The sequence below is a fragment of the Nematolebias whitei genome, chromosome 5 (genome assembly GCF_014905685.2).
Source record: "Nematolebias whitei isolate Nwh7 chromosome 5, NemWhi1, whole genome shotgun sequence".
NCBI classification, from domain to species: Eukaryota; Metazoa; Chordata; class Actinopteri; order Cyprinodontiformes; family Rivulidae; genus Nematolebias; species Nematolebias whitei.
The window spans coordinates 4,683,381-4,698,957 of record NC_056502.1 but is presented as its reverse complement, the minus strand read 5'-3'; the positions used below and the strand labels follow the sequence as shown (position 1 = coordinate 4,698,957).

Sequence of the window (15,577 nt, the reverse complement as noted above, 5' to 3'; positions counted from 1 at the left end):
TGAAGCTAGCTGACATGAGTAGAAAGAAGCAGAAAGAAGCTGAAAGGCACTGAAGCTACCCGACATTTGTAGAAAGAAGCAGAAAGAAGCTGAAAGGAGCTGAAAGGAGCTGAAGCTAGACGACATGAGAAGAAAGAATCTGAAAGGTGCTGAAAGGAGCTGAAGCTAGCCAACATGAGTAAAAAAGAATCACAAAGAAGCTGAATGGAGCTAAAGCTAGCTGACTTGAGTAGAAAGAAGCTGAAAGGAGCTGGAAGGAGCTAAAGCTAGCTGACTTGAGTAGAAAGAAGCTGAAAGGAGCTGAGCTAAAACAAATGCTGTAATGTTATAAGCAGCATGAATGGTTTGAAGGATGAAGAGAGCTCCACTCATTTTCAATAAGAACAACATGTCCGAAAAATACCTAAAGTCATAGCAGGAATGTCCTGAATGAGCAGAACGTTTAAGTGTTGAAAAGAACAAAAATTGTAGAATAAGTTAAAATGCAGAAAATTGTACCAAAAAAAACCCAAAAACGGACACCAGTAAACGATTTATAAACATTCACGATTTAATAACTAACAAGTGGTCTGGTGTTTAAATGTGTCTGGAGCCTCTGGATGGATTTTAGTGAAACTTCCTGAAAATAATTCTTGCCATTAGTTGTACAACTCATTAAAATTTGGAGGCAATCTCATTTTAGATGGCTACTAAAGCTAATCAGCTTTAGCCGACACAAAATGGCTCCAACTGAGCCAGTTCTACAGATATTTGGCTCATTTTGATCACATGTTCAGCTGACATCATCAGACTGTGCTCAGAACTGTCTTCACAGCTCTGGATCAATTCTTGTGTCATTTATTGGCAGAGATCAAGAAAGTATAAATGTAAGTTTAAGACATCATTACCAGGTCATGGGTAGTCTTTGGATCGTCTCTGGTCCCTTTGAACAAACTGAACACTGGAACTGATAAAACCTACAACACACAGAAATAAAAAGTTAACACTGTTTGCAGACGACACTGTGACGCATCTGTACATAAACAGTCAGCTGTTTGTTTTTACTAATATTCTGCTCTAAGTTAGGTTATGATACTTTATTTATACCCAAGGGTAGATTTGGTTTGCAGTGGTACAAAGCATACAGGTGCTGGTCATAAAATTAGAATATTATTAAAAAGTTGATTTATTTCAGTAATTCCATTTAAAAAGTGAATTTTTTATATTATATTCATTCATTACACATAGACTGATATATTTCAAAAGTTTATTTCTTTTAATTTTGATGATTATAATGAAAACCCCAAATTCAGTATCTCAGAAAATTAGAATATTGTGAAAAAGTTCAATATTGAAGACACCTGATGCCACAGTCTTATCAGCTAATTAACTCAAAACACCTGCAAAGGCCTTTAAATGGTCTCAGTCTAGTTCTCTAGCTACACAATCATGGGGAAGACTGCTGACTTGACAGTTGTCCAAAAGATGACCATTGACTCCTTGCACAAGGAGGGCAAGACACAAAAGGTCATTGCTAAAGAGGCTGGCTGTTCATAGAGCTCTGTGTTCAAGCACAATAAAAGAGAAGGGAAGGAAAAGATGTGGTAGAAAAATGTACAAGCAATAGGGATAACCACACCCTGGAGAGGATGGTGAAACAAAACCCATTCCAAAATGTGGGGGAGATTCACAAAGAGTGGACTGCAGCAGGAGTCAGTGCTTCAAGAACCACCACGCTCAGACAAATGCAAGACATGGGGTTCAGCTGTCACATTCCTTGTGTCAAGTCACTCTTGAACAAGAGACAGTGTCAGAAGTGTCTCTCCTGGGACTGCTGCTGAGTGGTCCAAAGTTATGTTCTCTGATGAAAATAAATTTTGCATTTCCTTTGGAAATCAAGATCCCAGAGTCTGGAGGAAGAGAGGAGGCACAGAATCCACGTTGCTTGAGGTCCAGTGTCAAGTTTCCACAGTCAGTGATGGTTTGGGACCATGTCATCTGCTGGTGTTGGTCCACTGTGTTTTCTGAGGTCCAAGGTCAATGCATCCGTCTACCAGGAAGTTTTAGAGCTTCTCATGCTGCTGACCACCTTTATGGAGATGCAGATTTCATTTTCCAACAGGACTTGGCACCTGCACGCAGTGCCAGAGCTACCAGTACCTGGTTTAAGGACCATGGTATCTCGCCGGACCAGCAAACTCGCCTGAACTTAACCCCATTAAAATATCTATGGTGTATTGTGAAGAGGAAGATGTGACATGTCAGACCCAACAATTCAGAAGAGCTGGAGGCCACTATCAGAGCAACCTGGGCTCTCATAACACCTGAGCAGTGATGGACTCCATGCCACGCTGCATTGCTGCAGTAATCCAGACAAAAGGAGCAACAACTAAGTATTGATGCTGTACATGCTCATACTTTCATGTTCATACTTTTCAGTTGGCCAACATTGAAAAAATAATAATAATGTAATGGTCAAGTAATATTCTAATTTTCTGAGATATTGAATTTGGGGTTTACTTTAGTTGTCAGTTATAATCATCAACATTAAAATAAATAAAACAGTTGAAATTAATCAGTCTGTGCGTAATGAATGAATATAATATACAAGTTTCACTTTTTGAATGGAATTACTGAAATAAATAAACTTTTTCACGATATTCTAATTTTATGGCCAGCGCCTGCACATCCACGCACACACGTACTGTAAAAAAGTAAGAACACCTCAAATTAACCATTCACAGATAATAGTGCTCAAGGCTCCACAGGTCATATTCAAAACAAAGCAGGACATAGAAGAGGACAGTAAAAACTTTAAAATTCAACTAGTATAAAAATGTATTAAAATATTAATTTATAATTAGAGAAAACTCTGTTAAACTAATGTATAGGCTAATGTACAGGGATGTAACTGATGTTTGGATTCTTCCGATCAGTTTAAACAGCTTAATCTTCTGAAGGGAGCTCTTTTCTGAGTGACCCTGAAGATGCTCCGACGTTTGGTCTGCACGTGTTTTTAGTCCAACCGTGAACTCAAGACTTCGCTCTTCGCTCGGCACGTTCCACCAATCCTGCCTCACCCTCCCCAACAGTCTGTTCAACCCCTCCTGGCTCCCCCCTCAGACTCAGTCACTGAGGCCGGATGGGCATAACGAACAGCTAATGACGGTGACAACGAACCAGACGCTTCTTATTCAGCGTCGTGTGTGGACCGGCAGCAGAGCGGTGATGTTTGTCTCTTCGCTCTGAGAATAAAACGAGCCGTTGTCCTCGTGAGAACATCAACGCTCGCGCTGATCGGCTCATCTGGAGATAATTAGGGTGTTTCTCCGACGAGGGGAGCTGTCACTCAGACATCTTCATTTATCGTCCTCAGTTCAGCCTCCCACGTTGAACTAATTAATGATAAACGGCCAAGTATGATGACGTCTGGGTTGTTTTTCTGTTTGTTTGTTTGTTTGTTTGTTTGTAACTCCGTGGGTCAGACAAACAAAACCACTGCAGCAGTTTCTGTTTCCTTTGTTAAACAGGCTTGATGCTTAATCTCTCCTTGAAACTGAACCAAATAAACAAATACTGAGAAGTGAAGCTTGAAATAAATAAATTAATGAAAAGAAACACAATTAACTTCTTGTTTGTATTAAAACGTAACTTTAAATTACAGATATATTGGAATATTTCTGGCTGCTCCAGAAGTCTGCATTCATATTCAGTTTAAATGGATAATTAATGATATTTTTCCTCTTTTCATGGGGATGGGTGATCAAGAAATGGCTTGTCTGTGCGTCTGAATGCATGAGTGTGTTAGCAAAATATCTCATGAACAACTTGATAATTTTTAATGAAACTCTCAGAAAGTTATCATTGGGGGAACATCTGTATCTTTGTACTCAAGGTGGCCGCCACAACTCCTCATCCTTTTTATACAAAAATATTAATAATTCTGACATATTTACAGATACTGAGTCAAAATTGTGTGTGGTAGTAGCTGAGAATCATCCCCAATTAATACTTTGAGAGCTAACAGTTCACACTTTCTTTAATAATCTGTCGTGCAGTGTGGCGGGTGATATGCATTCCTTTAATGAATTCTAGTTTCAGTCATTTTATTTGTGTTTGTTTGTTTTGGACATTGAATATTTTCTGTGTCTGCCATCAGGTCAGCAGATGTTCCACATAATGAGTGTCACAGGAATCAAGATGCAGATATTTTCACTCTGAGGTTGCATTTTTATTAACAGATTCATTTCTGATGGACTGTAACTGTTTTAGGCTCCGAGATAAAGTTTGAAATGTAAAAAAAAATCCATTCAGATGCAACAAATCTCAACCTTCCCAACATCAAAGTTATAATTCATGCAGAATTCTTCTGTTTTTACGTACCTGTCGCCGTAAAGCAGCGGCTTGGTTAGACACTGCGTGCACGCTTCGTGGAACCACTGACCACAGCTGCCACACTGCAGCATCTTCAGGTTCCACCTGCAGCCGGCGGCAAGAAGACACACGGAGCATTAAAACCACGAAAAAACGCGACAACTAAAAACAGGATGGGTTTCTGCAGCCAGACACAAACATGACGCTTCACAAAGGTAAAAACAAATGTTTGCTCGTCTTGTTTGACACATTTTTGACGTCTTGCAAGTAATTCACAGATAATCCCCAAGAAGAGGGAGGTTAGAGAGCATCCAGGAAGAGTACGGTGAAAGTTTGCACATAAACTGGCCTCACTCACTCTCCAGGTCCGGCGCAGTAGCAGTAACACTGCTGCTGATTGGTCAGATGCTGCAGGTCCCAGTCTAAAGACGACAGCTGGTAGGGCAGCCTCTGTTTCATGAACTGCATGAGGCGAGCGAAGCGTCCTCGTTTCAGAGCCCCACCTCTCTGCAAAGATCAGAGTCAGTTACTTCTGAGCCCTCGTATCAGTCCGTGTCCGCAGACAGATCATTTCTGACAGGAAAACAGCTCTTTGTCTCGTTTTATCGTAGGTCAGCCGTGAGAGGTGTAGTCTGAGGCGCAGGAAGTCTAAACCAGGGTTGGACATCGAGCGATGGATAATTAACTGAGTTCTTTTTCATCTCATGTCTCCAGAAATGGAACATGTGATGGATCGACATGAAACGTGCTCCTCTCAACTCCTTCGTAACTATTGATTGTCCACGATTTCTCTGACACCAGGTCTGATATTGAAGTCGATACTGAGAGAATTAGTGTGCGCCTGCCTCAGATAAACACGTTACACTCTGCACACTGATAGATTTGACTGGAGTTCTCATTATTACAGACTGATCTTTTTCTTTTCCACAGCGTGACACGGAGAGATTAGCAGCCTGACCTTGGTTGCGACTGCAAAGACACACTGTCGACATATCCACGAGTCGCTCTCGGCTTCCGGCTCGATGGTCGGCGTGTGGCACTCTAGATGATAACCTGCAATGGAGGAGGAGGAGGCAGAGCGTTTAATTCATCTTCCCAAGACAGGCAGCCATGATGACAGTATGACATCCACTACTTCCCCTGATGGTTTTAGAATCCTGCGAAACATTTAAAAACACTTCCTGAAGGCAGCGTTAGTCTCCCTGCTTCCTGAAAACAGCTGGAGGAGCCTCGCTCGCATCACAAAGGTTTAAAAATAGGCCTGTCACGATAACACATTTTGCTGGGCGATTAATTGTCTCAGAAATTATTGCGATAAACGATAATATTGTTTGAAATTTGACAATAATTAGTAATTATTGTCAAATTTAAGAAGAAATGTTAAATTTGTTTTGAGTGTAGTACCTTTTTTGACCACCAGATGTCAGTATAAGACTGTTTGAACCGAAGGATGGATAGTGAGGGAGCGAGCAGCGTGTTTCTTTAAGACAAATGGGAGGGAGGCGACTTGACGTGACATGGGCTGTCTCTCTTGGGTTCGCAAAACGGCGGATGCTCGGTGTGGTTTGAGCTCTTTAGCGTAGCACAGGGGTCTGCAACCTGTACGATCACAAGAGCTATTTTTACGCCTTCGTTCACGACATTAAACGTGTCCAGAGCCGCAACAACCTGCTACAACTGTGGTCATCAACTGGTGGCCCGTGGGCCACTTTAGGTTTGGGGGCTTTTATGGCCAGTAGGGGTGACATTATAAAACATAAAATATCTAATGATTTTTAAACATTTATTAAAGAAAAATACCAGATTCTTGTAAATAAGGAAGAAAAATCAGTTTTTAACTTTTTTTTAAATGGAAAAAAAAATCTACAAACTATGCAGACTGTTCTTCATATAAAGAAATAAAGTATTAAGTTAAATTATGTATTGCTCTTTGTACTCGCGCCAGTGTTCACGTATTTGCAAAGGAAATGACTGGAAAACTGTTTGAACTAATCTTTTTTTTCTTGTTTTTACAACCAGCAAAATTCAGTTTTATGTCAGTTTTGGTCAAAGCTTGAAAGAGCCGCTGCAGACGGACCAAAGAGCCGCATGTGGCTCCAGAGCCGCATATTGCAGACCCCTGGCATTGCATCACACAAAGCTTTTAATAAAAAAAATCAGTAAACAAGTTCTCAGCTTCCTTTTGCAAAGAAAAACAACTTTTTACACAAAGGCACAGGTTGTAACCGTAAGTTTTGGAGCTTCGACAAGACGGAGGTTTTTTCCCGAGGTCGGCCTGTTAGCTTAGCTCGTAGCTTAGCTTCTCAGCTTAGCTGCTTTTAACGATCCAAAGAATTGATTCTGGACGGTTAAAATGGATTTTAAAGAGAGAAGAGAAAGGGCGGGGTCAGTGAAGAGCACCGGACGATTTCAAAAACGCTTTGGAGCGGAAATATTTTGGTCAGATTTTAAGAAATAAACGAAAGAGCGGGATTATTCTGTACGGAAATGGATGTGATTTAATGATTTAATGTGCATCTTTAAAGGTTTAGTGCACATAAAATAACTCTGAAGCTGGAGGTGCACGGCAATACGCATGTTCTGTTCTTTAAAGCCTGCAAGTCACTGCAACTGTTGGCAACAAGTTGGGGACGCAAAAACGCAAGAAAATTCATAAAATCTGACGGAATCGAGCTGAAGTGGAGCTACGAGACATTTGCATTTGTGAGCAAGACGTTGGCGCAACATTCCTGCAAATGATGTGCACATTTATTTATTGCAGTTTAATCACAAAGTGTCTCGTGGGACTGGTGGAGCAGAGGTTAGAGAAGGTGGGCATGTGATCGGAAGATCGCTGGTGTCACATTTCCTGACTCACTAAATGAAAATGTAAAATTTGAGACGTGTTCCAGACGCATTCAGACCCAAGTTGTTCTGCAGAAACGTGTTGAAAAGTCCTGCGACTCACACTGACACTTTGGAAACTTCCTTGCGAAGGTCGTTCAGCAGCTACAGCCCAATAAGATGCGAGGAAAAAATATTCTGCTTTTTTTAAGTATTCAGTTTCGAATAAACACGACGTGAGACAGATTCAACAAACCATGATACTACCACCACATTTTACAAAAAGGGTTTCAGGTTCCCAGGCTGAGACTCAGAATTCAACCAGGTCTATGTTTTATTCTAACCAAACGGTTTCATTATGATCTAATTTGAAAGCATTATGAAAACATAATCAAGGACTGTTTGACTTGTCAGGGAAGCGCTACAGGTGCATCAGAACAAGAACAAACAGATTCAAGAACAGATTTTTTCCCGAAAGCCATCACCACACTGAACTCACACATGCACTGATTTAATAATATAACCTCCCAAACTCCTGCACTTCTACTGTGCAATACTACTAACATTTCATACTCTCAATCACCTTAACTACCTCACTAATATACTGTACATAATGTGCAATACAATTGTGAAATACTTGTATTTTTTACTTTCATAGTGCTATTATATCTATATTGTGTTACATTTGTGTGCTTTTCTTAAGCATGTGTTTGCATTGAAAAAAAGGAGCGGCTCTTAATTTCATTGAACTAATGACAATAAAGACATTCTGATTCTGATTCTAATCACTCCAGAAAACATTTCTACAACTAAATGCTGCAGCTGAAGCTCATTTACACAAACTTGAGCCATTTGGAAAAGAACACAATTCTATTTTTCTGACCAGTAAACACATAAAAACTTACATTAATGATTGTGAGAGGGATCTGCAGAGAAACTTAACTTGCGGTTTTGTGTGCGAGCCAAACTCTAGAAGTGGGCCTACCTCACCTTAGGAGGGCAACCATGATCTGTACGCCCCCCCGCACACACTGAACTCTTTTCTGAGGGCTCTGAATCTTTTAAAGCCCTCTGAGTACCATCCATTGTAAATTTCCAGAGTGCTCGTTTGGTGCACGCACAAACACAAAGCTCACGGTTTTTAAAAGTTACATAAATCTGTAATCTAACACCTGAATTATTCTCATTCCAGATGTTCACATAATTCAGATATTTGCTCTCTTTTTTTTTCAAATAATAAACAAACATCTAATAAAGACTGATTTGGTTCCACGAGTTCTCCGTCCCTCGATGCCTCGTTTGTTTTGGCTCAGCTGCAGCGGCTCAGATCGTTCCCTGTCTGTTATTTACCGCGCTGTGTCAAAACCGTCAAGGTCACCACGAGAACCGACGGCGTTCGACAGCCTCTGACGAGGAGCGCTTCCTTACCGTGGCGACATTTAAGACAATTTACGAGGGGCTCTTTAAGAGGAGGAGCGTCACAAATACAGCAAACTTCTTCCACTCCGGCAGCGACTGAGGAAGACAAGGGGAGAGGCAGATGGGAGGGGAGGGGAGGAAATAAACGTGTGAGAGAAAGACAGAGAGAGAGCAGTCAACTGCATTAATTTATGTATATTGATTCACATCGATGCCACTTCATTGATTTCAGTGTCTCCTGCACCCTTTCACATTTCACTCCATTGGATGTGCTGATGTTCGTCCTGTCCTAACAAGTGTCCACCCCCACCGCTTTCGTCTCGACGCTAGGCTGCACCAGAGGAGCCATCTCCCTCAGGGGTCATTAGTCTAATCGTTTCATAAATACACTCTTGTATCGCAGCTAGAACGCCATCAGAATGCTAAGTGTCATACCTGCGTTTAGACTATGGGATCACAAAACAGAGAAAAATGAGGATTTGATTGTGATTTTGAACATGAAAGAAAACACTCAGATGTGATTGGAGCGCAGCAAACTACACCGTCGCAGAGCTGATGCATTTTTCAAGGCAAGGAATAGAAATCAAGAGCAGTTTGGGAGTTGAGAGACGTGCACATTTCTAAAATCAGGCTGGGTTTCGCCTGAAAAGTGATTTATTTATTTATTTATTTTTTTGGGCGAGTTTTGGTGTAATCACAGATGATATCAGGATTCTACGGAATGAGCCGGTGTTGTTCATACAGAGCAGAACCTTTAATAAATCTGATCTTTAGGTTTGTCGTTTCGAGCAGTCAGCCACAAAGACACGGTCCATTCGATGAAAATACTTGAGATAAGACAGAACGAGGTCCGGATCATTTTCACTGCTCCTGATCTCTGCTGCTGATCTCTTGTCTGCTTTTACTTCTTACACCTGAACCAACATGTCCGGGGGATGAAAGTACGTTCAGTTTCACGGCACGTCAGGTTTATGATTGGGTGTTTCTAGTTACCGTATTTTTCACTGTATAAGTCGCAGTTTTTTGCATAAATGAACATGCCTGAGACTTATACAGCGAAACTACGTATTTATGTTTTTTCCTCATATTTATAACCAATTTTTGGCTGCGATCTGACGATTTCATTCATTCTGACATGGAAATTATTGAACACTACCATTTTCAGCCACTAGAGGGCCCTCGACTAAAATGGCAAGCCAAGTGCCTCATTAATAGGTAAAAGTGGCTATTAATGAGACACTTGGCTTGCCATACAATGCCACCTTCGTCTCGCTCCAGAACTCCAGGAGAAAACTTAAAATCAGCTGCATTTCGTTGCACCGCCCAGGTGAAATGCAGCTGATTTGACCATTAAAGTGCATTTATTAAGGAAAAGTTAATCTGAGACACCTTTACTATAATATCGAGCAAACAAATAATTGTTTTTAAGTGTTAATCTTGTTAAATTCATGTTAAGGTCCTCCCGTAAACGCTCCCGTGGCCGCCATTTGGCAGCCATTCTATTTTTGGCACACCGGCCCACGTTTCCAGGTTGTCAGCGGTGATGCATAATAGATGCAACTTATACGGTGAAGCGACATATTTATGTTTTTCTTCACTTTGTTAGACATATTTGGACTGATGCGACTTATGCGGCGGCAAGTCCGGTACATTTATCACCACCAGTTTAGTCAAAAGTTAAACATCAGGTTGGACGTCTCCGAGCCGAGTTAAAGTTCTGCTTCTCTTTCAAAGATGATAAAGAAGTAGTTCATGCATTTATTACAATCGTATCCTTGTTGCAGCTCCCTCAGTCTTTCCTCATCGTCTGCAGAAGGCGCTAACCCCCGCTGCTCGACCACCAGCGTCAGCCTCACTTCATTTCCTGTTTGTTCCTGGGTCGATTTTAACGTTTTGCTGTTTGTTTTTAGGGGGTTCAAAGGCTGAGGTCAAACAGCTGGACCATTACAGATGTTCCAGGGGTCAAACGTAAAGTAGAGGCGATTGTGTTTTGCAGTTTCTGCCCGTTTTGCATAATATTTTACATTAATTATTCAAATAAGATCTGCTCAGACCTTTGAGAAACGTCAGGGTGCTCCTCTGCTCACTGGGATTTTAACTTGACGTTTCTGTTTTTGTTGTTTAGCTTCTTTGTTTTTATTACTTCCTATATTTTAGACTTCTTTTTCTTTATTTTTCCATTAGCATGGTTGTTGTCCAGCACTTTGGTGCAGCTTCTGTTGTTCGTAAAGCGCTCTTTAAATAAACTGATGTTGACTCTGAGTTCACCAAACTCCTGAAGCTCGCCCAGTTCGCCCAGTTCGTCCAGCTCGCCCACATTAGAGGAAACTGGAGACGCGGGACAGCCACGAGGAGGAAAGGATTACAGAATGTTTCAAACTGGACGACCAAGCATCGCTGGAGAAATGAGGTTTTTGTCACCTATGGAGCTCTTGGAGCCACGGCACATCTGGCCTCCCACACAGAGCTGAGCTGTATTTAAAGTTCTGCACTGGTCATACTGGTGTCCTTGTTGGTATAAAAAGCAACATGAGACATAAGAACTGGATTCTTTACAGCAGCTCCAGAGGTGTCAAACACATGACGGCACTGATTTTAATAACTTTAAAGCACTTGTGGTCTAATTCGCAAGTCTGAGCTGCAACAATAAAACAAATATTTGACTCTGTTCTGAGCAAAACCTCATTTGACATGACCTGGACGCGTTTCTGCATCTTATCGGAGCATCTATGACCTGAATGATGACGGATGTCTCAAATATTCATTAAATGTAGATTGTTTTTAAAGTCTGACACTTCTCCTACACTCAACAATATGCTGGCATGAACACGATGGACATGGAGTGAAAAAGCAGCTAAAGTCCAAAGAACCATCCTCCGCTGTGATGAAGACCACTTTTAAACATTATATAAAAGTCTGGCTCCATTCAGCCAACGTTGGTTTTGATCTTTAAATTATATCTTCGTATCGATGAGACGTTCAGACGGGTGAAGTCCCTCCCACGGTCTAAATTTAGCTGCAAACATCAGGACGGAGAGCCGGCTGAACTCTCCTCCAGGTGAAGCAAAAAGAAAGTTCATCTTACACGAGTGAATGTCCTTCCTCAGGACCCAGAACTCGGAGTTGTCCTCGAATCTCACCAGACAGCACTGCTTGACTCCGTCTACCTGCAGACAGGTGAGCAGAACAAATCAAGCTTGTCCGGTGTTTCTGATCGAGCTGAGCACACTCTGAGGAGCGCTTCACACACACACACTTACTCTTTTCACGTTGCCGAGGTACAGCAGTCCATCACTCCAACGAGCCAACACATCATCGCCCTCACTGACTCCCCCCATCCTGAGGAGACACAGAGGAGAGCGGGGCTCATGTGAAATGGAAATCCGATTTATTCTCTGAATACTTGGCTGCCATCGCTGCCAGAGAGGGGGTTACAGCCCGGCTGAGGAGCAAAGGGGTTAAAATCCCCCCCCCCCCCCCACTCCTTCCTCCTCCTCCTCCTTTTAAGACCTGAGCATAAGGACAGCCTGTATCCACCACAGTGAGAGATGAGAGTGAGTATACACAGGCAGAGAGGAAGACAAATTATTACTGCGCGCGCACGCTCACGCGCACACTGCATGATGATTACTGCAACACAGCTGAAGAGGCAGAGATGCGCGCGTCTGCAGCCACTTGAAGCATCTGCCGAGCACTTTTCTTCTTCTCAACACCTTAAAAACTTAGAATAAAAGATGCACGCAGTGACTCTGCAGGCGTTGTGCGCGCGCGCTGAGCGTCTGTTCCCGTGCGTGCGCGCAAGTCAACACAGGTGCAAAATGCAAAACAGTGGATCAGATGGAGGATGAGGGGGGGGGGGGGGGGGAGCTGGCCGGTGAAGGGTACCTGTCAGGTGGAACTCCTCTCCGTCTGGGTCACAGTGAGTCCTGGACGGGCTGGACATGAAAGGCGCTCATCTGCTGCGGGTGCACGCTTCCTGGCCGCAAAGATGCGCAGCTTGCGTGTTTGCAAAAAGTGGCTGATGTGCATGTATGTGTCTGTGTGTGTGCCAGGCGCCCGTGTGTCAGTCAAGCAGTCAGCAGAGGGGGAGGAGGAGGAAGGGGGGGGGAGGCGACTGTGACTCTGTCCGTCCGTCTCTCAGTCTCCTCCGCGGTGCCGTTTCGTCATGTTCCCGTCGCTGTTGCTCTCTCTCCTCCCCCCTCCTCACCCCCAGCTATTAAGGCGGGTTTATCAGAATCAAGCCGCCAGAGACGCCATGATCCTCTCCTCGCGCCCTCCGCCGATTTGTTGTGACGCAGACATAAAACACCGAGATATCAGGGGGGGGGGAGTCTGGTAGAGATCCGAAGGTGGCGGCTGAGGGGGGAGATCCTTGCTGTCTGAGCGTGACCCTGAATCTTTGAGTCGGATGTGTGAGGGCATGCGCACGCGGTCACAAGAGCCAATTAAGCGGCCAATTAACGAGTTTATCCGCCTCATTAATTAATGTCCAACATGAGGTTTATGAGAGCAGAGAAGAAAAGTTTCCACAGACCAGGACTTTTAAATGCTCAGACTTTAGCTTTTGTTAAAATGAACTAAATCTTTTTTTATTTCCCCTGTGGGATCAATTAAATAATCCATCATCTTTATTAAAGGAGTTATTTCAGTACTATATAAACTATAATGTTGAATACTCGTCTTTAAAAAATACAAAGAGTGACTATGTTACTTTTGTTCTGCAGAAACAGTAAGAAATTGCTGGTGGTTAACTCAGACGCCTTCAATTTATCCTAATTAAAATGCAAAACTCAGTTTAAAACCAGTTATACAAACCTTCATTTTATATAAAATAGGAAATAAAATGCTTATAATGAAGTCAAAACAAAAGGAATGATTTATAAGCTCAGGTACTTACAGGTAAATCAAAAGGATGATGGTGACTTTAGCTGTTTTGTCTGCATCAGAGTCAGGGTTCTGGTTTTGGTCCTTTACGTTTTGTTTGTTTGTTTATTTGTTTGTGTTTTACACATTACTCCCACCAGTCAGGCTCGTGGTAACACCGCTGTGTGGTTCAAAATGGCCTCTGGCACGTAAAAAAAAAAAAAAGAACAAAAAAGACGAAGCGCCATTTCCACGTGTGACCGCCAGGGGGCGCCAAAAACCAGGAAAAACCCTGGAGCCCGAGGAGTGAAGGATTGTGTGGAAGTCTGTCAGAAACAGAACAGAAAGCCTCTGGGTGCAGTGAAGAAACAGCATGGGAATGTCTCAAATATTCAGAAATGTTTTTAACTGGAGTTGTGCATGGCAACAGAGGGAGGGAGTGATCAAGCGTCAACTGAGATTAATCCGAAATACTGAAAAAATTAAACATAGTGTCAGATTATAGATGCAATCAAGCAGACAGGTTGGTAAAATCAACAAAATGTCTGCAAACCTAAAATCGAACACCGAGGACTGTTCTCTCAGGAAAATGTTCAGTTTTTGAGACGATAGTGGCTCCAAAACAAAGTTTGGATCAGGACACAGTGGTCAGAGGAAATGAACTCTGGTGGAATCAATTCACCTTTTTCACCAGATTTCTTAGTATCGAAGAAAACCGAAGACATAAAAAAGCTCTTGTTTAATTGTCTTCGCTGTGACTAAAGCGGGACATCAATGACAGAGGTGAAAAGGTTGGAGAGGTTTTACTCAAATGCAGTGATTATCTTGCGTATAGACCCTTATTTTAATGTTTTACCTCTGATTAATTTAGATTACTGACTCAAATATTAGGATTTAAACTCTTCAAAGTTGAGAGTTTCAGTCTAAGAGTCTTTTAAGTTTAACATTTATAAAGGATCAGTGTGTTGAACTGTTTGAAAAGAACGTCTGTGACTGCAGAGAGACAAACTGTAGAGGTTGGTGCTGTAATCAAAATATGTCCTGTGACTTAAACCAGAAATCATAAAGAAATTAAATCTTTACGATTTTAGAATAAAACAATAAAGCTTTGTTGTTACGTTGACTGTTTTGGAACAATCACTTATATACAAATGATAGAAAACTGTAACAATTTTATTGTTATAATTTTATAACAAACAAATGTGAACGAGTAGAACACTGTGAGGCTTTCAAAGAGATTCAAAAGAAGACAGTAATGAGAAAGTTACACCATCAAAGATCCGTCTTGCAGGGATCCGGGAGTGCATCAAGGATCAGCTCTGAGCCCCTTCTTGTTTGCTCTGGTGATGGACCGACTAACAGATGAGGTCAGGCAGGAATCCCCGTGGACTATGATGTTTGCAGATGGCATTACAGGTAGAAGAGAACTTGGAGAGGTGGAGGTAGGATTTTGTAAGGAAACTCTGTTCTCAAACCTTAGATTCACCAAAATGTAGCAGCATAAATGGTGTGCTGCCACTTTAACACCGTCAATTGTGGCTTCTGTATAAAAGCGTGTCACAAGCTGTCTGGTAGCTAACCAAAACTGAGGGACTGTCCCGCCTTACATATGCTGCCCTGTCTCTTGATGTTAAGAAAAAGGTCTCTAAAGAGATTGACAAGATGTTTCTTCATTTGGAAGAACAAAAAGCACTATATTAAAAAAAATCTGTAAGATGAACTCTTACGATAAGGGTGGCTGAACTTGTACACCTTGAATAACACATTTAAAATAAATAGGCTAAAACAATTTATCAAGAACCCATCTTCAATTTGAAACTTCATACCAAACTTTATTTTCTCTAAATTAGGAGGCCTAAATTTTGCAATTATAATGTTGAAAAAGTCCCTCAAAACTATCCAGTTTTCATAAACAGATGCTTCGCTCTTGGTCTTTGATTTACAAACATAATTTCTCCTGACACATATATTATATTTGGAACAATAGTGACATCTTGCATAAAAACAAATCCTTATTTTACCCTAATTGGTTTATTCACAACATAGTTTTAGTTCATCGGTTGCTCAACCCTGATGGATCATTAATGTCATATCAAGAATTTGATCCCTATCAACAAAT

The 15,577-nt window shown here is 41.8% G+C and overlaps 1 protein-coding gene across 1 annotated transcript in view; it reads right to left on the bottom strand.

Annotated features, from left to right (window-relative positions):
* The window catches only part of phf1 (PHD finger protein 1), a 26,435-nt gene extending 13,535 nt beyond the window's left edge, over nucleotides 1-12,900 (bottom strand). The window contains exons 1-8 of the mRNA XM_037676714.1: nucleotides 12,481-12,900; nucleotides 11,856-11,934; nucleotides 11,681-11,762; nucleotides 8,605-8,691; nucleotides 5,312-5,406; nucleotides 4,712-4,860; nucleotides 4,363-4,458; nucleotides 888-956 (exon numbers count right to left, since the gene is read on the bottom strand). Of these exons, the coding sequence (XP_037532642.1) occupies nucleotides 888-956; nucleotides 4,363-4,458; nucleotides 4,712-4,860; nucleotides 5,312-5,406; nucleotides 8,605-8,691; nucleotides 11,681-11,762; nucleotides 11,856-11,933 (656 nt within the window). The 5' untranslated portion in view covers nucleotide 11,934; nucleotides 12,481-12,900. The remainder of the gene's footprint in view (nucleotides 1-887; nucleotides 957-4,362; nucleotides 4,459-4,711; nucleotides 4,861-5,311; nucleotides 5,407-8,604; nucleotides 8,692-11,680; nucleotides 11,763-11,855; nucleotides 11,935-12,480) is intronic.
* Nucleotides 12,901-15,577: the final 2,677 nt, after the last annotated feature.